Raw genomic sequence first — 22,464 nt, 5'->3', positions numbered from 1 at the left:
TGTAGTAAACAATCTCTCCATTACGACATAACTTGTTTTTATGTAAGTGTTTAAAATGCAGATTAAGATTTAATTGGGGTCAAAAATAGCTGTGTGATACAAGCAAAGTGGTTAAGCTGCATCAAAGAGTATTTAAATATGAGCTAAATCGTTTTCTCAAAACAGCAGGTTAAACCATCTTTGTGATTTGAGGTATTTACGCCCCATGTCTTTTTTTCTCTCAGCAAAATGAAAGGATGTGCTTAACTTTTAGTAATTTAGCAAAAGTTTACATAAGGATTTCAAACTAATAATAATAATAATAATAATAATAAAAGTCTATTATTGTGTCGATGCCCTGCCTGTTATGTCTAATACGTTGCAACTTAATAGAAATAGACATTACACAAAAATGTATATACAAAAGTTATCAAATGTAGTAATTAAAAGGCATAAAAATGGGCAATGGGGTTGCCTAAATTAACTCATTAAGGCACCATAGTGTTTTGTTGTTATTATAGTTATTGATAAACTCTGAAAGATATTTCTTTATTTATTACAGTGACTTTGGTAAAAGCTGAATGGTTTATCTTGAAATGCACTCATTAGACAACTAATTTGTCTAAAATTGTCACATTGAATGAGATTATTATTATTATTTTTAATTCAATTAAAATATTTAATTTAATTTAGTTTTTTACTTTATATATTTCTTTTATTTTTGAGTGTCACCTCTGAACTAGGGTAATCCACATACGTAAATATTCTGTTGCCAAACTACTTGTTGTTATGCGAGGTTCATTTTATGTTTGATTAATTATTTAATTTTTTTAGATGTTTATTAAACATTACGTTAATAATAAAAACAACAGGGGATATATGCTTATAATGTAAAAAAAAAAAAAAAAAAAAAAAAAGTCATCCGTATTCGTGGAATGTGCGAAATCGAAATTTCAGCGTGAGAAATGCTAAATATTTGCGCCTCCTCGATGTCACGTGGGGTCTCGGCGCTTGAACATCACATGATCGTCGAGTCACATGACTTTGTTTTGGCGAAAATGACAGCTAGCGTTACAGCATCTACTATATATTTATGTACTGTTTTTATTGTTTTATTCAATGTATATGTCGACAGCCAGGATACTGACGCACAGGTGAGACGATTCGCTGAATGACTGTAATTAAATAATACTTGCATGCTACAGTAGATATTATAAGTTACATTGTTGCCATTTCTCATCACTGTCGTCAAGTAAAACATTAAATGTTGTTTTATAATGTTTTTTAAAGCTTGCATTTCACCTTTGGTTTCATTAGTTGTGTCAAATGTGTGAAGGGACTGTAAGACAAGACAGTCCTGTCTGGGATTTCTGCCTAACAAAAGGCCATATTAAGGGACGCTGCTGTTTTAGAAATAATACCAGTAATGAAGATACCATTATAGGGTAGGAAAACTTTCTTGTATTCCAAAGATTTTTAATTGTGACATTTATTTTCTATGTAAAAATATAACTGTAATGTACTGTTTTAGGTTGGACTTGGCAAACTGCTCTATTAGTCATGTAGAGCACCTGTATAATTCATCCACAGCATTCATAATGTAAGTACCAGAGCAGGTTTTTATCAGGATAATCTGTCATTTTTAGAACTAAATTGAATATCTGTTTTCACAGAGACCTCTCCAACAACCCAATCTCCAATCTGAGCGATTTCATATTTCAGGGTTTTAGCCAGCTTACCCAACTGTAAGTTATGCATGAGCGCTTTATATCATGTTTATAACATTTAATTATGTCATGGGTTTTCAGCTGGGCTCTGGAGATCAGGGGGTCCATGAAAAAGTTTAGAGAAAAACAGTGTAATAGATGTATAGAATCAAAATTAATGAAATAATAATAATAAAAAAAAAAGTATAAATACTTACAACGATAGAATAATAAATAATACACTGAACATGTATGTATGTGCACAGTGGAAATAATGTAATACTGTAACTATAATAAAATGTTTTATGCATATTTATATGGTTTATTTTACAGTATAAATTTGGTATTGTGATGATGATATCCATCCATGGGTCCATGGCATTTAAAAGATCTAAAATACTAAAAATAGCTGATTTAAATTTAAAATCACGTTGAGTTAACTTGACAAATCTTTACTTAGTCTACTACCCTCAAAACTGGAGTGTCCCGGGGGTAATGCATCATGGGAGAAGGTTGAAGTGAAAAACAATGCCAAAATCTGCGAAGGACAGATAAATATTTGCAATCAGACTGCACAGATGCGTAAGTAATTAATAAAAACAAAATCTCAGTCTTCAAAATGAATTTATTTCAACGCATTTCTTGATTATGGTTTGTCTTTTCAGCCTGGGATTGCCCTGAAAACTCATTCTGCAGCCCATTTGGACCAGGGTTCTTTGAGTGTAGTTGTCTGCATAATTTCCATGGATACAAGTGCATGAGACAGGTGAGACCTCCGTCAAATCATCCCAAACAGGTTGGCCATTACTCCTTTATTGTACACGTTCATTATTCTTTAACAATTGCAGGGCGAGTTTCCTATAGTTAAGGTACTTGGGATACTAACCGGATCTACAGTTGTGGTTTCATCTTTACTCTGGTTCACACAAAGACGAAAGGTCAAGAACACTTGAGTTTTAAAGAAAACTGACTGTTGGACTGACAGTGGAGCCACAACATGCATCAAACTTACTGGAAACGGTGCAGGAGACACCAAAGAGTTTCATACACTGGACGGTGTGACCCATCTGCAGAACATTTGAGTTTCTTGTTTTTATACTTGCCAAAAGCAGGTTTTTTTTTAATTAACTTTCCTTTCCTTTAACCCTCAAAATCCTTAAACATTTTTATGAATACGTATTTTGAAAGCTTTCATGAATACGTCACATTTTCACAGCCTTGACGAGGCTGGTCCGTAAAGGGGAAACTGACCGTAGACTGACCTCGCTGATTGTGTTTGGAGGGCAGCCACATTTCTGACCGATGTTTAGACACTAAACATGTCAACGTGAAGCACTGATCTATTATAACAATGAGAAATATTTTGTGTTGCTTTAAGATAAATAATTATCTTAATTTTTAAAGATGTTTACTTAAGTGTTTACTTAAAAAGTAGTGTTTTGACTTAGAAAAAGATTGAATTTTACAGATGGGGAAATGTAGATTGTTACTTCCACATCCTGCTGTTTACAGATGTCACATGTTATGTCCTAACTGATTATCCTTCAACCTCTTTAACTATGCTTTTCTGTTTTTGGCAACGTAAGAGTGTAAAAGGGAATCGGTTCCATCTTGAGATATATAGACAGACACACTATTAGAAGAACACTGACATACGTAAATGACATTGTTCAGGTTTTTGTCAATAATGTAGGATTGTGATAGGGAATTCAGAATGTACCTTAACAGCCTGGTACCTGAAATAAAGATTTATCACAATAACACAAAGAATAAGCCAACAGTAGTTTTTTGGTTTGTTTTATCTAAACCATGTATTCTTCAGTAGCATTTCCAAGGTTTCCAATACAATACAAATTTATTTTAAGGTAATACGAACAAATCCTCTTATGCAACACGCTGTTTTTCCATCATCTTACACACATTTGCACCATGTTCCTTTTTTCCCTTTTTCACATCTATGAAAGGATTTTGGCAACAGAAACTATCCAAAAAAGGATGATAGATGTTTCTTATGTTTAAGTCTATGCACTGACCACCAAGATACAGCACACAGGCTTTACATACACAAGTACAAAGCTATCTGGCGTTCTTGATCTTGTGAACAACAATTCTAAGTACTAATTAGAGAATTTTGAAAGAAAATCTAATTAGGGGACTTTTTTAGAAACTGGAATTGGACCAGTTATACAATTTGAAATTAAATGTATCCAATCCCACTATTGAGGACATAAACTGTGGCTTAATCTGAAAAGCTTGTTCCATGTCATAGTAAGTTTACTGGGTGCCAGAAGCCCCGTGTGCACAGGTTCTCATGTGCAGATGCTAGAGGGAAGCAGAACCGTGTTCGTCTGCTCTTCACTGATCTACGTTCTTGACTCGCAGTACCACAGGCACAGAGGTGCAGGGGATCATGCCCAAGTCAGTGATCACAAGGTCCACAAAGTCTGGTGGCGTCACGTCATACACCAGGTTCAGAAGCCCCAGTGATTTAATAGTCTGCCAGTTCTCTAGGTGGGACTTTCCATTTCTGGTCACAATTAGGTCATCTGGGTCATCTGTATAACATAAATAAATAAATATTTTTGTGTGTGTTTGTGAATACCTATGCATGATACTTCGAAATGAAGCCAGACATCACAGTTACCTAATTCGTTGGATACAAAAGAGTCAGTCTGCACTCTTTCACAGAACTTGTAGGTCTCGCAGCAAACCAGCACTGGTACATTGTAGGCTTTTGCTACCAGGGCAATTTGGGAAGTTCCCACACGTGACATCACATATCCATTAGCAAGGAGTGCATGGGCACCAAGAAATACCTTGGATACCTGGAAATAAGAGTGCAGTTTCTGATTCAGCATTCAGATCATGTTTTTAATGGCAATATAAAGGCCAGTTAACTTTAGTGCAATAACACTCAAATGTTTTTGTTTTTTTTGCTGGAAGGAAATTAATACTTTTATTCAGCATTGATGCATTATATTGATCAAAAGTGACATTAAAAACATTTATCATATATTTCTGTTTTAAAAATACTGTTCTTTTGAACTATTCTGAAACACAAAAATGAAGGATCATGTGACACTGAAAATTGGCAGTAATGACTTCTGAAATTTCAGCTTTGCCATCACAGGAATAAATAATATTTTGAACTTGTCAAAATAATTTTGAAATAGAACACAGACATTTCAAATTGTAATATTACTCCACATTATTGCCGTTTTACTCTGTTCGATACGAGGCTTTAAAAAAAATCTATAACAAAAAATCTTAGTGTCCCCAACCTTTTGAATACAAACAATCTATATTGTATAATACAGAACCTTGCAGTGCCATATAATCATTTGAAATAACACTGTAATTGCTTTCTAAGAATGTCCGTAATAAACCTATACTTGTATAAAGTGCACATGCTGTTTTAAACTCTTACCTCCTGGTTTCAAAGACAAGGCTTAAGAGTAGACCCGGACTAAAATAAATTACAATTTAATTTATGCATTTAGCAGACGCTTGCGACTTACATTGCATTCAGGCTAACAATTTCCTACTATCATGTGTTCCCTGGGATTCGAACCCCCAACCTTGCGCTTGCTAATGCAATGCTCTACCAGTTGAGCTACAGGAACACATATCATACAGGAAAATTCATGTCTGGGTTCATTTAAATGAAAGAAACTTGCACTGACATATCTTAAAATATATCAATGCCATTGTTTTGTCTCAAGATGCACACCAGTAATGTTATTTTCTAAAGCACGTCTATAAAATATACTTACATTTCCTAATTGAAATATGGCCCAATCCAGACTTAACCTAAGCCTTAACTGTGAAACCAGGCCTTGGTGTTCTTAAAAGAAAGTGGTTCAATTTGGTCGAGACGGATCAAACCAAGCAGTTATCTTTGTTCTATTAGCATTACTTTAGTTGCTACTGTGTATTGTTAAGAACAAAAGTCCCAAACCATAATTAAGCTGTATTTTTAGCTACTGCATATGACACACGTAATCAATCCTTTGAAGGAGCATGCACTTTGAAAAAAAATAATAATAATAATTGCTTTTCCTCGCAATGAGCTAAAAATAAAAAGTGCTTGCAAAAAGCTTTAACTGAAAGAATGACTCACTTCAGGCAGAATGTAGGACAAGGCAGATATGAGCACGTAAGTACATCGGATGCCTTTCTTCACCAGACGCCTCAGCGCCTCTCTGCCCTCCAGCCTGGGCCGACTGTCCACAACTACGACTCGGAACTTCCTCTGCTTTTCAAAAGCTTTACACAGAATGTGGTTGACAAGTGAAGAGCTGGAAAAAGACAAGAAAGGCACTTCTGAAACACTTTATAAATCCAAACTATTACAGAATTACATAAATTAACTGAAAAATCTTACCAGCCATAAACGAGAATGACATCTCCATTACTTATCTTCTCAATAGCATACTTAGAAATGGCTTCAGAGGCCAAAATGATCTTCTCATTTATGTAACTATCAATACATGCCTGCAGTTTCCCTTTGGCCTGTTGAGAAAACATTGCTTTTAGAAATTCACAGGAAGAGTACAGTCTCTAAACTAGTGACTCTAAATATTTTGACCTCTTCTTCTTTGCATTGACTTGGTATATTTGAGACTTCCTTCTTGATGTATTTGATGGCATTGCCCATGCTGGCCGAAAGGGGTCGACACTGGCTGAGAAAACTGCAGGCGTAATGAGAATTTGCAGTGTTTGTTAACCAGCTGTTTCCATGTAAGATCTACATCTGAGCTCATGCTATATCAATTATCACAAGGAAGGAGGTGAACCTGATATAAGGCGACAGCTTGTTCACAAGGTCTCTTGACAACTCCTCATTTGGAGGGGTGCTATAGTCTTGAATAACCTATACAAAAAATTTTTTTAAAAATACTATTTCATTCCAAAATTAAGAACTGTTGAGCTATTTTAAAGGTTTTATTATGAGGTACCTGTTTGAAGGCATGTAGTAGGGCCACAGATCGAGCATTGGATCCTGCTATAATGCCCAGAGAGTACTGCAGGCCCAACCGAACAATCGATGGGTGAATAACTGTGGCAGGGATGCTACAAAATAAACCATAAAAATAATAAGTCAACCAGGTTATTTAAGCTTAATTACTAATATGCTTCTCCCGAAAAATAAACACACTAAACTGTAAAAATGTGTATTTATTTTTACCGGATGGGTATAAGAGACTTCCACTTATATAACTCCATCAAGACTAAATTATGACTAATGTAGAAGATACATTGTTTACAATACCTGATTTGCAGCGTGGGAGGGTTTTTCCGGCTGTATTGGTGTAGATGTGAGAACAGGCTGACCTTGTATCCATAATCTGACCTCAAAGGAACCTAAGACAGCAGAAAGAACAACCGCACTGGATGTGAGAAACTTGTTTGCTCAAGGTCGAACGCTCTGGAGGTCACATCCTCCCTCCTCAGGTCAAGAGCTGAGGCTGCAACAGAACACTGAGCATGAAGACATACATGACACAAATGTGCACAAATGAATTAGGGCTCCACAGGAGACTTAGAAAGCTACACCTAATAACATTAAAAAAAGAAAATTCACCCACATAGGACATCTAGCTCATCACATGAACACAATGTAATGATAATAATCACAGTGAAATCACCTCCAGCAGACAACTTTACCCAAGAATAAAAACACATTACACAGAAAGAATTCAACAATACACTGCACACAAAAGTGTGGAGCCAGACCTCGACTCCAGTTTTATTTAAACCGCATCCCTGCCCTGACTTCTGTAAGACATGGGAAGGACCTGGGTCAAAAAACACTGCAAAATGGATCTCAGAAAACACCTGGATGAATCAATCATCTGTCAGTGGGCAATAATCAGACAACAGGCAAACCATGACTGTGGATATGTCTCACCTGCTGCCTCTCAAGCTTTTTGGCCAACTTCTTCAGCGCAGCAGGGTCGTCCACTTGTACGTGCTCTGGTAACCTTTTCACTACTAACAGACAAAAAAGAGAAAGGAAATGAAAATAAGGCTGGGTAATTTTGCTTATCCAATTCATAAAACATCTGTGAATATGTGTGTTGGCAAATATGTGTGTGTATTTTTAAATAAAATATATCAATGCATTTTTAAATATATATACACAGACAATGTGACACTGAAGACTGGAGAAATGGCTGCTGAAAATTAAACTTTGATACCACAGCAATAAACATTTTAATATATATTTGAAGAGAAAGCCGTTTTTAGTTTGCAATAATATTCTCCAATATTAATATTACCTCTTTTTAAAATCAATCAAAAGGGTGAGCATTTAAGAAATTTCAAAAACATTTAATTGTATCGATCCCAAACTACAGAATGGCAGTGTACTTTAAAATATTTTTACTAGGGATGCAACGAAATGATTATTAACAAAATGAAACACTAAATACTTAATTGTAATAATTGTTTTGTATGTTTCTTCCCCATGTATTTTGCCAATTTTTTCACCATTGCATAAATTAAATAGCCAAAATGTGCTTTTTATTGTTTTGTCTTGCTTTTCACAAAAGATCAATTACATCAATTTTACTTAAAATTAATTAGATTATTAATTAGTTAGTAAATTAATGTTTTTGAGACCGGCTTCACGAATTAGGCATGTATTTTTACTGTATAAGTAAATGCAGCCTTGCTGAGCAGAAAATAATTATTTTCAAACATTAGGGCTGGTCCAAATACCATTTTTTGAGCTTCTGAGTTTTGGTAGTAATCAACACAAGGTATTTAAAGCTTCAGAGGGAGGGACTGAACATATTCTTCTCTCTAATAAATACAGGAATCTCTATGTGTCTTTCATTCAGTTTGCATTTATATTATGTCAAGATTAGAACTGTTCATCCAATCGACTTCACGTATGGCGGGGGTGTTGCTGTGGACCCAAGGGAGTGCAGTGTGGCATTTTGGTGCAATATGGACACACAACACATTCAGAATTAATCAACTTTTAATAAACTACAGAACAACGCCTCACATGGGCAGGGCTTATATGCTCCAAGAACGGACACTGCACTAGTGAAACAAAACACACAGGTCTGTTAAGAGCAATACATTTAATATGGACAAATTTTTAGCCTGGGCTACTGTACGTTTTTTTTATGACTGCATTATTCGCAAGTATGTAGCACATTTTTATCATGTGTAAAATAACTGCTTAAGATGGTGGATAAAAGCAGCTTGTTTTTTTTACACCAACAATATACTATAGGCGTACTAACAGAACTTTAGATTTTGATTTTTCAAACTTGGATGTGCTGTTGTGGTAGGACAGTTTCAATTCGCATATCTGGCGCTCTGCCTTTGTCTTGTCCTCACTCAACCTCCCAATCTGCTCCCACACCGCTGAGGTCTTGGCTTTTTTGTCTTCTCTTCCAGATGAACTGAATCATGACGTTCATGACGTTCACTCATGGGCGATTCATATTCAAGCATGAATGAGAACCGTTTCGTGGGGGATGCCAGGTGTTCGAAAGAAAAAACAAACAAAAAAACAACAACCAACCCACCAAACAAATATTCGAATAATCAGATTTTCTGGTCCAGCCCTATAGAATATACTACAGATCTCAATTTGAAAACTATTGGCCAGTTTTACAATAAGCTTGCTCCAGCATAGGGCTGTAGCTATCGAATATTTTAGTAATTCTACTTTATTCTACCAAAAATTCCATTCATTAATCGAGTAATCGGATAAAATGTGTTTTTGCTTAATTAAAGTGCAATATTAATTATGCAAGAGAAAATAAGACTCCTGGGTCTCTTAAAATGAACAACTAAGTTTCCTTTTTCCTTTTTTTTTTTTTTAAATACATAGAATGCAATGCATACATCAAAAAGAAACATTTAATTAGCACCCATTGTTTCTCTGTCTGTACTTGTACTGTGAACAATGACAATAAAGTTGACAGATGAATTAAGTGCATTTAAGTGCCATTCAGTTGGGGTTTTAAATAAAGCATTTTCTGAGATGCACATTAAACATTAAACACATTGAAAATTACGCAAACGTAACTTTTTGGCAAACAATGGGTGACATAAACACGTTGTCGCATTAAAAAAACAATTGCGAAAGAACCTGACGTGAGATTTAAAATAAATTAAAAGATGCTTCGAGGTAGAGGAATTTGCCTCAATCATTTTTTGTAATTGAGTTACTCGAGGAATCGTTTCAGCCCTACTCCAGCACAAACCCTCTTTTGGTGTTAAAGTAGCACCAAGTTAGTCAGTAGTCAAGTTTTACTAAAGACGCGCAGTGAAAAATTTGCGCTGAAAAGCCACCGACAGTTATTTTTACACCTGGCCTTATTTAATATGCTTTTGTAGAAGTTCCCTTTCAGACAAAACATTTATGAGAGGAAAGTATTCAAATGAATCACACTAACGTTTGTGCTCGTCAATGCATGCCTATTATTTTGGCCACCGTGCATATGCCCAAACTTTCCACCCTGGAATAACCTTTTAGATGCAGTGAATTACCTGGCTGAAGCTCATTAGGGGTAGCTTTAGGCTTGCTGGAGGCAGATTGCTGCCCCCCTTCTTTCTTGCCCTGTTTTGATCCTCGTTCTGACTCTTGCCGTGCACGACGCTCTGCTCGAAGTTCTGCTTTGCTCTTGGCAGGCTTCTCAGCAGCCACAGCAGATTCTGATGCATTTACAGGTGCAGGAGCCCCTAATGAGATAAAAAGGGAAAGCAATTAAAGAGCCCTAAAAAAAACAGACATTAACCTTAGGGTTGTGTTGCAGGTTTGATTAGATTTAAATGAACTCTGCTCTGTTAGTGTCATTTATTTCACATTTCATTAAGCACTTTGTAAGCAGTCAGCTGGTAAAAATACAACCATAGTACACATGTCCAATACACACATTTAGCCCAGCAAACAGGAAAATTATTAGATGCAGATTATTAGATTAAATGCAGAAAAATGATTTTGAAACAGCAGCAAAGCAGGCTGAAGTACCTTTATGTGCTGGGCTCTGTGTGGCAGGTTTTGACGGAGCTGGTACTGATGCTTTCTCTTTCTCCTTTTCCTTCTCTGGAGGACCCTTGTCATCTTTTTTATTCTTTTTATGCTGCTTCTTCTCTTTCCTAAGACGCTGCTTTTCTTCTTTGGTCAATTCCTTACCTTCATTCTATAGATAAAAAAGGGGCATTACAGTTTGCATGATTTTAAATAGTCCAGTGTTACAGTAAATAGACAGACTGCCACTTAAAACCCATCCTGCATTTTGGGCAACTAGACCTTCAATGTCTGCTGAGAATGTGGCTGTGATGCCCAAAATGCTGTCCAGGGAGGCAGCTGTCTAGGTTTTGAGACACAGCCATTGTGTTTGTGATACTTTTATTAAAAAAATGGTATTCAATTGTAAATTGAAGTATGATTAATTAAACACTAAATATTGTGAAATTATATCAACATAAAATAAAGACTTGACCTACCTTTGCCAGTGCAATTTCTTGCAACTTTACATCTTCATCTGTGACACAGGTAAGCATATATTTAAAACGCATCCAAAGTTAAAACTACTCTTTATTAACACCAATGACAGAAGATACTAATTTACTGAATAGTCAGAATAAGTTTGAAATAATAATGTCTGTGATGACATAAATCCTCTGGACACTGACTTTGCAGTGTTATTACATCATGTTGCCTCAGTCGATCTTTATTAAACTAAAAAACGCTGCACAGAGATTCAGTTCGTCTCGCAAACACATCCAGTTACATATGCAAACAACAGGGAACATCGCAACCGTGTCTATGTAAGTTAGTTTGATAACAATGCGTTCCAAATGACAAAAGCAGCATGATGTAATTTCTACTATGCATATGTCAAGTCAGCCTTGCCATGGCAGAGTGAAGATCAGCGGCCACACGAGCTCTCCGTTAACGGCTATAAAGGACTGCTTGCTTACGTGTTTATTTCGGTAACAGCACACGTTAAAAAAGTCTGTACATTTTACCTTTATCATGTTTGACACCGTCAAACTGTCTCCCGTCCGAGTCCGCCATGTTTCATTTCTTCGTGACTCCGCGTTAGTTAACTGATGTGAAAAGCAGTCGGGATGAACAACGCCGCCCTCTAGCGATTAAAAGGAGTAAACTGACTTTTCTTTAAAAATATATTTTTTTACGTTATATCATTCATGAACATATTATGCATGAATAACAGTAAAATAACGAGCACAGTACTTGTTAACATAGTTTTAGATGTAAGTTTAGCATGTCACACCGTACCCAAACGGTCCATCGGTCACCTATTTTATGAAATAGACATAAAACAGTCGCTTTCAACAACAACAACAACAACACGTTCCCTTCGTGTTGAAGAAGAATGAAAAACAGAAGATAAAAAACGAAAAGGTTGTTGTCAGAAGTGGGATTCGAACCCACGCCTGCAGAAGAGACTGCGACCTGAGCGCAAGGATAGTCCGACAATATTTCAGAAATGTTGAGCAATGTCGAACTGCGCAGCCAATCGCCTCGAAGCGCTGTGACATTTGGACCAATCGCGTCAAAGCGCCTTAACATTTCCAGCTAATCAAAAAGCGCAATTCAAAACATTCTCTTGACATTCGTGACATTAGACCAATCAGAGAACAGGGGGATGTCGACGGCACGTTTCCGCGAATCACCGCCAGGTGGAGGGGTCAGCTTTTCTAGTCAGGTGTCAAAACAAGTGGTACGATTTTTATCAAAAGGTGAGTGTTTATTAACTTTGCACGATAGAAAAAAAAACTTGCATAATCGAACATTATTAGTATCTTTGTTTACATTTACATTTACATTTATTCATTTAGCAGACGCTTTTATCCAAATCGACTTACAGATGAAGACAGTGGAAGAAATCAAAAACAACAAAAAGAGCAATGATATATAAGTGCTGTAACAAGTCTCAGTTAGGTTAACACAGTACACGTAGCATGGGATTTTAAATAATATAATAAATAAAAAGAAAACAGAAAGAATAAAAAAAAAAGGATAGAGCAAGCTAGTCTTTACACATACACACACACACATACATATACAATTGCATAATAAATGAAAAGAAAATATATACAAAAAGATTAGAAAGGTAGTTAGATTTTTTAAAGAATAGAATTAGAATAGTGAGTGTTAAAGTTAGAGGGTCAAATAGCTACAGATGGAAGAGATGTGTTTTAAGCCGATTCTTGAAGATGGCTAAGGACTCAGCTGCTCGGATTGAGTTGGGGAGGTCATTCCACCAGAAGGGAACATTTAATTTAAATGTCCGTAAAAGTGACCTTGTGCTTCCTTGGGGTGGCACAATCAAGCGACGTTCACTTGCAGAACGCAAGCTTCTAGAGGGCACGTAAGTCTGAAGTAACAAATTTAGGTAAATGGGTGCAGAGCCAGTGGTAGTTTTGTAGGCAAACATCAATGCCTTGAATTTTATGCGAGCAGCTATTGGAAGCCAGTGCAAATTGATAAACTGAGGTGTGACGTGTATTCTTTTTGGCTCATTAAAAATTAATCTTGCTGCCGCGTTCTGAATTAATTGTAAAGGTTTGATAGAATTGGCTGGAAGACCTGCCAAGAGAGCATTGCAATAGTCCAGCCTGGACAGAACAAGAGCTTGAACAAGGAGTTGTGCAGCATGTTCCGAAAGAAAGGGCTTGTTTAATGTATTTGCATAAGAGAACAACACATCAGGCTTCAGTACAAACATTTACCTGGTCCCATTCATTTGAACGATGTAATGTAATGGTTGTGTTATGTAATGCTCACAACAGTGTAAACCAGAGTGTTTCACAATTGTTTATAGACATTTATGTAATGTTGCAGGTATTTTGAGAAATGTTCCTCTCTTGTATCTTTCTCCTCTAAACAGAGATACCAGTTGTAACATTATATATAAGTTAAACGTGACTTGTGTCCTAGAAATTAATCAATTAATCAATAAATATATGAATTTAATGAAGTATTTTATGCTCTCTTAAGGGACTCATTTGTATTGTGCATTATATTTGTTATAATGCTTACAGATAGAGAAACGTCCGATGCTGTCTGTTTTATAAACAAGGCCCAAGTTCATGCTGGATTTGCACATCATTTGCTATTAAAACATGGAGCCGTCCCTGTGATAAAAGACCCCATTCATGTAAGTAATTGAATCAGATTTCTGTATTTTGTTGGAAATCAGCACATAAATGAATATATGTTAATGGAAACAACACAAAACATCAGTATTATAGCTCAGCTCACGGCACGCCTCCAGGAGATCGGCTTTTTCCAGAAAGATTCAGAAAACTGTATTTTTCTTTTACAAATAAAACTAAAGACTTTTTGGATATATGAAGGATGCAGTACTATACTTAAGATTAACATGAGATTAGGTGAGACTGTGTATGTTATGTACCCTTTAATTTTTTTTTACGTTATATCATTCATGAACATATTATTCATGCATAACAGTAAAATAAAGAGCACACTTGTTAACATAATTTTAGATGTAAGTTTAGCAAGTCACACCCTTATACAGTCTATGGTCACACCCTACGGTCCATCGGTCACTTCTTTTATGAAAAAGACGTAAAACAGTCGCTTTCAACAACAAAACGTTCCCTTCGTGTTGAAGAAGCATGAAAAACAGAAGATAAAAAAACAAAAAGGTTATTGTCAGAAGTGGGATTCGAACCCACGCCTCCAGAGGAGACTGCGACCTGAACGCAGCGCCTTAGACCGCTCGGCCATCCTGACACATTCAATGAAGTTATGTCATCACCTTAAATGGTAATAACACAGTTATAACGTCGTATTTTACACATTCTGTCGTATTTAGTAATGTTAAAATATATAATATGCGCTAAAATATTGTTGTTTGTGACTTACGATCAAATTATACACTAAAGGATGTTTTATTAAATTAACTGTAAGTATATAAGTTATCAAAACTTGTTAAGGAATTAATTGGAATAAGCGTAATGAAATACTGTCACCAACAACACTATTTCAATGCTAAAAACTACTAACTGTGACGATCACCGGTATAAGCAACTGCGAAATGTCTGTTTGGTTCTCTGCTACCGTACGTTTTCACTTACCGGTATGCACATTTTACGTTTGCTTGGTTCTCTGCTACCGTACGTTTTCACTTATGCACATTTTACGTTAACAGTTAACGTTACCTGTTGATACTGTCAACCTGTCCCCCATCCGAGTTCGTTATATTTCATTTCCTAGCAACTTTTCTCTGGTAAACCGAGTCTGAATAGGATTCGGAAGCGACTACGCTCGGTTGTGTCACCTTATCACGCAAACAGTTTTTTTTTTTTTTTTTATTATCACGCGAACAGTTGCCTTTCACTCTAACCAGAGAGTGACGCATTTAGTTCTAATTGAAGACGATACATCTCAGTTTCGAAGCATGGAACAACAAAGACATACTGTTTAAACACAAATCTTTATTTATTGATTACTGGTTTAATAATAACATTATTTTTGTTGACCAATTATTTAACAGGGATGGTTGTCTTTACTCTTATAATGAGTTTCTAGAAGAATACACAATTCCTGTGTCTCCTGGAGATTATGCCAAAGTCTTTGGAGCAAATTTCCTCTGGTGTCTGCATGTTATATAGAGCTCAACCAAGATTGGACACAGAACAACTAACTTTGTTATCGCTGACTGACACTTCAGTTGGTAAGATTTGTTTTTCTTGTAACAATGGTAAGAACAATAAACTAATTAGATCCCTGTTCAAAACAGATATTATCACAGTCCCATATGTGGTTCCATACTGGAATAAATTTATGCAAAACATTGACTGGAAGAAGGTCTGGCTCTTACCCAACCAATATTTGCTGACCAACAAAATTAGAGAAATATCATATATAATAATTCATAAGTTTTACCCGTCTAATGATCATATTGTTAAAAAATGTAAAAAAGACATTGATGTAATGTGCACTTTCTCCTCAATGACTATTGAAACAGTTACCCATTTGTTTTGGCACTGCCCTTTTGTCCAGAGTTTCTGGTCTGACATTTGTAATTTTATTGCAGAAAAAAATTGAGAAAGATTTCAAGTTGTTTTGGAGGGATGTTCTTTTTGGCCCTTATGACGTCAACAGAACTAAGACTAGGCCTAATGAAACTTTCATTATTAATCTCATTATTCTCTTGGCAAAATTTTACATCCATAAATGTAAGTTTGCGCATTCCAAAACATATTTTATTGAGGTCAAGCAATATGTCAACACAATTAAGTATTTTCTTAATCAAAAGGCAACAAAAACTGTGAAGGTGTGTAAACAATTTGATATATTTTTGTAAGTCCGTACTTCCCCTGGCAAAATGTGATGTTGTGAGTCTTGTGTTTATTTTTTGTTTATGTTTAAATACTTGCAATGTTGGAAACTGCACAATGTGTTTTTTTTTATAATGGAGATGCACGCTAATGTAAACTGTGCAATTGTTGAACAACAAAAAAAAAAAACAGTATTAAACGATTTAGAAAGAAGAAAAAAAAAATCTCTGTTTCGAAGCACTCCAGAGCCCTCTGCTGGTCAAAGATATGTCAATATAAAAAAAAAAGCATGCTTGTAACAGTCAGACACACATTTTTGGAAATTACGGTCTCTGTCATTTGTATCATCCATACATTTACAAGGGTTGGACTCCATTCTAATATAATGTTACTGTTTTATTTGTATAATAAATGTAATATTTCATGCTTCTATATATTATGGTGAAATACAGTCTCCACAGAAGGCTGTAGGCCTACACTTTGCTTTTCAAAATATATTCAAAAATACAATTTATTCTGCTGAGATTGGCTAATCAGAATGTAGTACTCCAGTGAGCTGTGTAATAAAGTATTTTACATAACAGTTTGGTCTGTGAATCTGAATGAAGAAGGGCAGAGCAGATATTTCTCCAGTAACATTATAGACTTCTCAACAAAAATGATTGGATCGGTTGCTAGTGTAAGGTGACCAGATTTCTGAAATGAAAACCAGGGACATTTCCTAGTTCAGTGGTTCAGTTCCTAGTTCCTAGTTTTTTTTTTTTTTTTTTTTTACAATTCATCAAAAAAAATCACAACTATCGCAAATAGCCTGGGATGTAAAAAGTCCACTCCCTGTTAAAAACATCAATAAACATGATTTATAATTAATATAACATACAAGGCTCATTTAAACACATTTTGGAAATTTGTAACATTTAATTAAAAAAAAGCTGTCATTACTATACCAAAACATGAATTGTATTTAAATTCTCGTCACTGATAGTATTTGCACTCAGCCATTGTGTGCATTCAGCTAATATACTGCAGATAACAAATATATAAAAATGAACAATATTATATATATATATATATATATATATATATATATATATATATATATATATATATATATATATATATATATATATATATATATATATATATATATATATATATATATATATATATATATAAAAGATCAAAAGGATTATCAGTGCAGATTAATTTTCACAGCCTTCTTTGATCATATTTACCAAGGGGGCCAATATTTTTGCAGGTTTTGTTTTAGTGAGCTAAACAACCCACTAGCGAATAATAAAACATACCATTGAGGCCCATGTAGGCAGAGTCCTTCATAAGAGTGCCACACCTGAAGTCAATTGACTTGACATCCTCTATCAGGGGAAAACTTTAGGTAGGAAGATCACAGCAGATTACATCATCCAGCCCCAACCAAAAACAGATACTGAGAGCGGCGTCAAACCAGAAGGCATGGCCTAGACTAGACACTAAATCTGGTTTAATGTATAGGCCAATATGTTTGACGTTTAATTTAAATCAAATAAATGTCATGTCAAGTTTTGGAGGTCAGCATGATTTGCATATTTGACCTGTTTTTTTTGTCCCCACAAGGTCAAAATATATTGGTATTACTGTTCTTGTAGGGACATTTGGTCCCCATAACTTACCAGGAATATCAGGGCCACTCACACACACACATTCCCAGCTGTGAAACACCATGATACAAAGTACAGTTCATAAGGCCCCTAAACTCAGATATTAGATCATCTGCTAACATGAAATGTCTCATACACCAAGCCACTTAATGTAAGGCTTTAAAAGCAAAGCTTAGAAAGCAATGTTCGTTAATTACAGTGGGACATGGTACATAATGCACATGTACAGACAGACTTTTGTAGTGCATTCATATTTGGTTTATTTCATGAGTATAATTCTTGAGTGCTATAAAGCTTGCTGTTAATGGAGAACTTGAACCCAAAACTAAACTCAAACACATCTTATAAATACGGTACAAATTAAAACTTATTTTTATTTATTTATTTTTTCTTTAACAGTCAGTAAAGGCACTTAATCTTTAAAAAACATTTATAGTTAACTGAATGGATTCTAACTAAATTCAACATTTTATGTACACTTTTTTCCTATTAATTATTTTAAAATTTGTTTAACAATAAAGTGCAAATTATTTATTAATTTATAAAATAGAATTAAATAGACTATGTGTGTGTGGCCTTTTATTTGATTAATTTTGCATGATCTGCACAGTTACAGTTTTATAAAAAATATACTTTCAATGCAATTCAAAAAGTGCACAATCAATACAATTAAGCACACATCTTTTTCGCAAGTGCAATGAAAGACGAGTTTAGGGACTGAATGATTATTGTAGAAGGAATAGTTAATTTCTATTATTGTTATAAAGTAGGAAATGAACACAACATTGAAAAAGGAAATAGTTTATTGAATTTTATGAGAAATAAAAATCCTAATGAAAAAATTTACATTTTTTAGGGTTAGTACATTTTAAATTCCAAAGAAGCAGACTACTGAATGACTCTCTTGTAATGTCTGCTCTATGTTGGCTGTATTCACGACGCAGTAGCTGGTTGAAGGGGACCAAACCTCACAGAAACACCTGACTTGGTTCCATTTGACCAGCCACAGCAGGGCGTGCTGCTTCAGACAGAGAGAACGGCAGACTAACGGAGCTTATGTTCAGCAATGTTCAAATGTTCAGCAAATCATTCTCGCTGCTTACCTGTTGAGAAGACAAAGGAAAAATTCAATAATTTAAAAATAATACAAAATCAACTTGGCAGCCCCATTTACAAACTGTTTCTTCAGTAAAATGTCAATTGTATTTCCTGTGCAGTTCATTGGATGAGCATTACCACATAAGTTTAGCATTATCAATTACTGCCTTTTTGTTTAATGTGCTGATAGTCATGAAAAGAGCATTTTAGCGACTTCTTTGATGGAAACCCATAAAGTTCGTGGCTCTCAGAGGGATTAGTGAAGTAACGACAGCTGTACTCTGTCAGTCTGCCCTGCATCTTCAGTAGCTACGGGTCAGTGAGAGATGATCGGGGTGTGGAGGCCACAAACGTGTGTTTATGACCAGCCAGCTGACTAAAACAACAGCTTTAGCACCCCATCTAGAATCATTCATGCAGCTCAAATGATTTTTTGTCATCTTAGAATTCAAAATGGCACAAATTTATGACACTCTGGCTTAGTTTAGGTTTAATGAATCATTTTTATGTCCATATATAATGATTTATTTATTTGCATGCACGGGTCCTGTGGTGATGGGTTCCCCCTGAAACCACACACTTCCTTACATTCCATAACTTTAATATTCATATGGGCATATAAGGAAGCATGTCATCACAAGGGGCAAATCTGAATTCCCTCACAGAACAAAGTTGCCAGGAAAAAATGCATGGAGAAGAGATACATTTTTTAAACAATATATTTATTTTATTTTTCTGCTTTCTAACTATAAGTTATAGAAAAAAGGCAAAACAAAATGCTGGATAACTCCAAAGTGAATCCAGAAATATCATCCAGAAAGATTAAAAAATGCAGTATTTACCACAACAAACATTTATTATTCACTTTGTAGAATGAAGGAGTAATATTACAGCTCAAGTGTGAAGAAAAAAATTAGTTTACCTGTATGTACTTATCTTTTCCTTTTGATGCATTGACAAGTGTCCATAGACAAGGGACATGGAGGCTAGCCAGCCAAGCAGGAGAGGACGAGCACATCTAGCACTCAAACATCTTCTCACATTTAAATAGACCTGAAGGTTTCTCATTCTGGCACATGGAAACCTTAAAATCCACAAACTGCCCCCTTTATACTCCTGGATACAGGAGACTGATATACAGTAGATCAAAGACAAGCTTTGACACCTCAGGTGAAAACCCAGGAACACGCTCATACCTCCATTTCCTTTAACAGCACCATTTCCAGTGCCAGAGGTGTAAAATCTTCCATTTGCTGTCTCGTAAAACAGAGATATCACCAAGCGTCTCGGTCCGAATCAAAATGGAGCTATATATAATATATATATATAGTGCCATTATACGTATAGAAGAATTGAAAAATATTCAAAGACATTTTGACATCCCAGATATGAAATTGGCTGCTCCTGTTTAATCTGAAATAATTTTAAGACATTTCATCTCAACTTCTTTGGCAATTAAAGAATGAGAAAAGACTTTAAAATAGTCTCAGATGTTGTAATTAGCATAATGTAAAGTCTACCCCAGTTCAGAGAAGAAAAAAAACACTGCCTAAAGCCAACTCAATCTAGCAACAAATGAAAACCCTCCCCACACCTCTCTGTTCCCATCTTTCCTCTTCTGCTGAGTGCTACAGTGTGTCGTCTTCATTGCTTGACTGGTGGATTCTGCCCAGACATGGCCACACGCTCCCGGCCTTTTCGAGTGCTCAGCCTGCCTTATACTCCCTCCTCTGCCCCGTGGTCCTACACCTGTTGGTGTCCTTTAGAAGCCAGGGCCTCTCCTCTGCCTGCTGTCCAACCCAATCAGGGCCGTGACAGGGGAGAGCGAGCCTGTGAAATCACACCTCTCAGCTGTTCACACTCGCCTCCAGACACCCTACACCCACTGCTCCCCTTTTACACCGAATTTCAATGGCTCCTTTAGGGAGAAAGAAGAGAAACCAGGAAACAACTGCGGGCGAGTGACTCTGTACAGTGGTGGGTTAGTAGTCACAGCTGAAACAAGCTAGTGTTACTACTGTCTGGGATTTGATAAGCTACTGGTTTTAGGCTCAAGGCTGGAAAGATTTGGGATCAAGATGCTTCACATTACTTTGATAAATGGCGAAAATTACAAGCACATTATTTTTTTTATTATTATTAATTTTTTTTTGTAGTATTTTTCATAACAGTGAGGTCTAACTAAAAAGGAATATATGGTTTTCTAAATAATATATATATATATATATATATATATATGTATGTGTGTGTGTGTGTGTGTGTGTGTGTGTGTATAAAATTGAATGAAATATAGCCTTTACCTTGGGGTCTAGAAGTCTAAGACACCTACTAAAATGCTTATAATTTGAATTAATAATAAATAATTTGAATAATTAGTAATATTTGTTTTTATTTAATTTTCTAAAATCAACTGGAAAAGATACTCTGAAAACATTAATTACATGCATGGATTCATGTGTTTGTGGTCATCATGTTACAAAGCAAGATGTATATACAGTATTGTTCAAAATAATAGCAGTACAATGTGACTAACCAGAATAATCAAGGTTTTTAGTATATTTTTTATTGCTACGTGGCAGTGGTGGACGAAGTACACAAATCAAGTACTTGAGTAAAAGTACAGATACGTATAGTAAAATATTACTCCAGTAAAAGTAAAAGTACTCCTTTTTCAATTTTACTCAAGTGAAAGTAAAAAAGTACTCAATTTTTTATGTACTTAAGTAAAAAAGTACTGACAGATAGATGTTTGAAATTTTATATAGGCTACTTAATTTAATTTTATACTAGCACATATTTTTTGTAAATAATCCTACTTCTCAAAATACCTGGGCCCGTATTCATAAAGATTCTAAGAATCCTCTCAGAAAACTCTTAATTTAGCTTAAAAACTTTTACGTAGGAGTCTTTAGTTAAACGCGATTCGGGACTGATCCGAGAGCAACTCTGAGTAAGGAAAAGACAAAAACTTTCATCTTAGTGAGGAGGCGGGGTTGACCCCGTTGCTATGTATGACACAATCTTTTGAAGACTGTGATTGGTTGGTTGTCCAAGAAGGAAAGAAAAAGAGTGATTTTAAGTATAGGTCTATTCTAATTCTCACTTTGAATTTACATGCGTAATTTTTCCTATTTGACCGTTCTCTCACATACACACACACACACACACATTATATACACTGTGTGTATATAAATCCTTTTTTTATTTACCAAGCTTTTAATTTCCTATAAGGTATTTGATTGGCTTAAAATGATACAAATTGTTCCACTCTTTCTAATTATAGTGATTGCTGTCCTATTTAAGTGCAGTTTGAATGTTGGTTTTAATGTATCAAACATGGCATCAAAACCAAGAAGGACGAGAAATCCAAACTGGACAGAGGAACAGTGTTTACTGTTAGCCCAGTTAGTGGATGAACACAAGGCCATTCTTAAAGGATAATTCGGGCCGGGTGTCACAGCAAGGGACAAGAAGCAGAGATGAGAGCGTATAGCACAAGCTATTAACGGTTCATTCTCCCTGCTTGTGCGTACCTTTAAGCCTGCTATATTCATAAATGTAGTTTTTTGAGCCTGCAAGGTGGGAATGTCCAGTGAAACGAAATGAACTGCGACACAATAAGATGTTCTGAAAGTGCTGTAATTGTTTGTGTGATCACTCTGCTTACAGAAGGTTGTGACAGACCCAAATCATCACTATTGCATTGTTGCATT

The 22,464-nt window shown here is 35.5% G+C and overlaps 2 protein-coding genes, 1 long non-coding RNA gene and 1 other non-coding gene across 4 annotated transcripts; 1 reads left to right on the top strand and 3 right to left on the bottom strand.

The window, feature by feature from the left end:
* Nucleotides 1-976: 976 nt before the first annotated feature.
* atraid (all-trans retinoic acid-induced differentiation factor) lies at nt 977-3,442 on the top strand. The gene is made up of 7 exons (XM_052587274.1): nt 977-1,133; nt 1,297-1,424; nt 1,511-1,579; nt 1,653-1,724; nt 2,146-2,267; nt 2,351-2,451; nt 2,534-3,442. The coding sequence occupies exons 1-7, from the start codon at nt 1,002-1,004 to the stop codon at nt 2,636-2,638; spliced, it is 729 nt and encodes a 242-aa protein (XP_052443234.1). The 5' UTR covers nt 977-1,001; the 3' UTR covers nt 2,639-3,442.
* Nucleotides 3,443-3,466: 24 nt separating this feature from the next.
* Nucleotides 3,467-11,814, bottom strand: LOC127984566 (translation initiation factor eIF-2B subunit delta-like). Its single transcript, XM_052587270.1, has 13 exons — nt 11,688-11,814; nt 11,163-11,200; nt 10,684-10,855; nt 10,203-10,394; nt 7,597-7,679; nt 6,958-7,049; nt 6,644-6,758; nt 6,482-6,558; nt 6,274-6,376; nt 6,070-6,197; nt 5,806-5,983; nt 4,330-4,510; nt 3,467-4,240 (listed from the first exon to the last, which is right to left on the bottom strand). Exons 1-13 carry the CDS (start codon nt 11,734-11,736, stop codon nt 4,041-4,043), a joined length of 1,608 nt encoding a protein of 535 aa, XP_052443230.1. The 5' UTR covers nt 11,737-11,814; the 3' UTR covers nt 3,467-4,040.
* Nucleotides 11,815-14,362: 2,548 nt separating this feature from the next.
* Nucleotides 14,363-14,445, bottom strand: trnal-cag (transfer RNA leucine (anticodon CAG)). Its single transcript has one exon. It is a non-coding gene; the product is annotated as a tRNA-Leu (tRNA).
* Nucleotides 14,446-18,438: 3,993 nt separating this feature from the next.
* Nucleotides 18,439-20,631, bottom strand: LOC127984525 (uncharacterized). The gene is made up of 2 exons (XR_008160609.1): nt 19,674-20,631; nt 18,439-18,756 (listed from the first exon to the last, which is right to left on the bottom strand). It is a non-coding gene; the product is annotated as an uncharacterized LOC127984525 (long non-coding RNA).
* Between the last annotated feature and the right edge of the window lie 1,833 nt (nt 20,632-22,464).

This window comes from Carassius gibelio, chromosome B20 (genome assembly GCF_023724105.1).
Source record: "Carassius gibelio isolate Cgi1373 ecotype wild population from Czech Republic chromosome B20, carGib1.2-hapl.c, whole genome shotgun sequence".
Taxonomy (NCBI): domain Eukaryota; kingdom Metazoa; phylum Chordata; class Actinopteri; order Cypriniformes; family Cyprinidae; genus Carassius; species Carassius gibelio.
The sequence above is the reverse complement of the archived record's forward strand: the minus strand, read 5'-3'. Positions and strand labels throughout refer to the sequence as shown.

Coding starts and splice junctions, on each gene's coding strand:
- atraid (XM_052587274.1), top strand. CDS start 1,002: ATGATCGTCGAGTCACATGACTTTGTTTTGGCGAAAATGACAGCTAGC. Junction 1,425..1,510: donor AATGAAGATACCATTATAGG/GTAGGAAAACTT, acceptor GTACTGTTTTAG/GTTGGACTTGGCAAACTGCT. Junction 1,725..2,145: donor TTTAGCCAGCTTACCCAACT/GTAAGTTATGCA, acceptor ATCTTTACTTAG/TCTACTACCCTCAAAACTGG.
- LOC127984566 (XM_052587270.1), bottom strand. CDS start 11,736: ATGGCGGACTCGGACGGGAGACAGTTTGACGGTGTCAAACATGATAAA. Junction 6,377..6,481: donor AAGCTGTCGCCTTATATCAG/GTTCACCTCCTT, acceptor TTACGCCTGCAG/TTTTCTCAGCCAGTGTCGAC. Junction 4,511..5,805: donor TGTCCTACATTCTGCCTGAA/GTGAGTCATTCT, acceptor TCTTATTTCCAG/GTATCCAAGGTATTTCTTGG.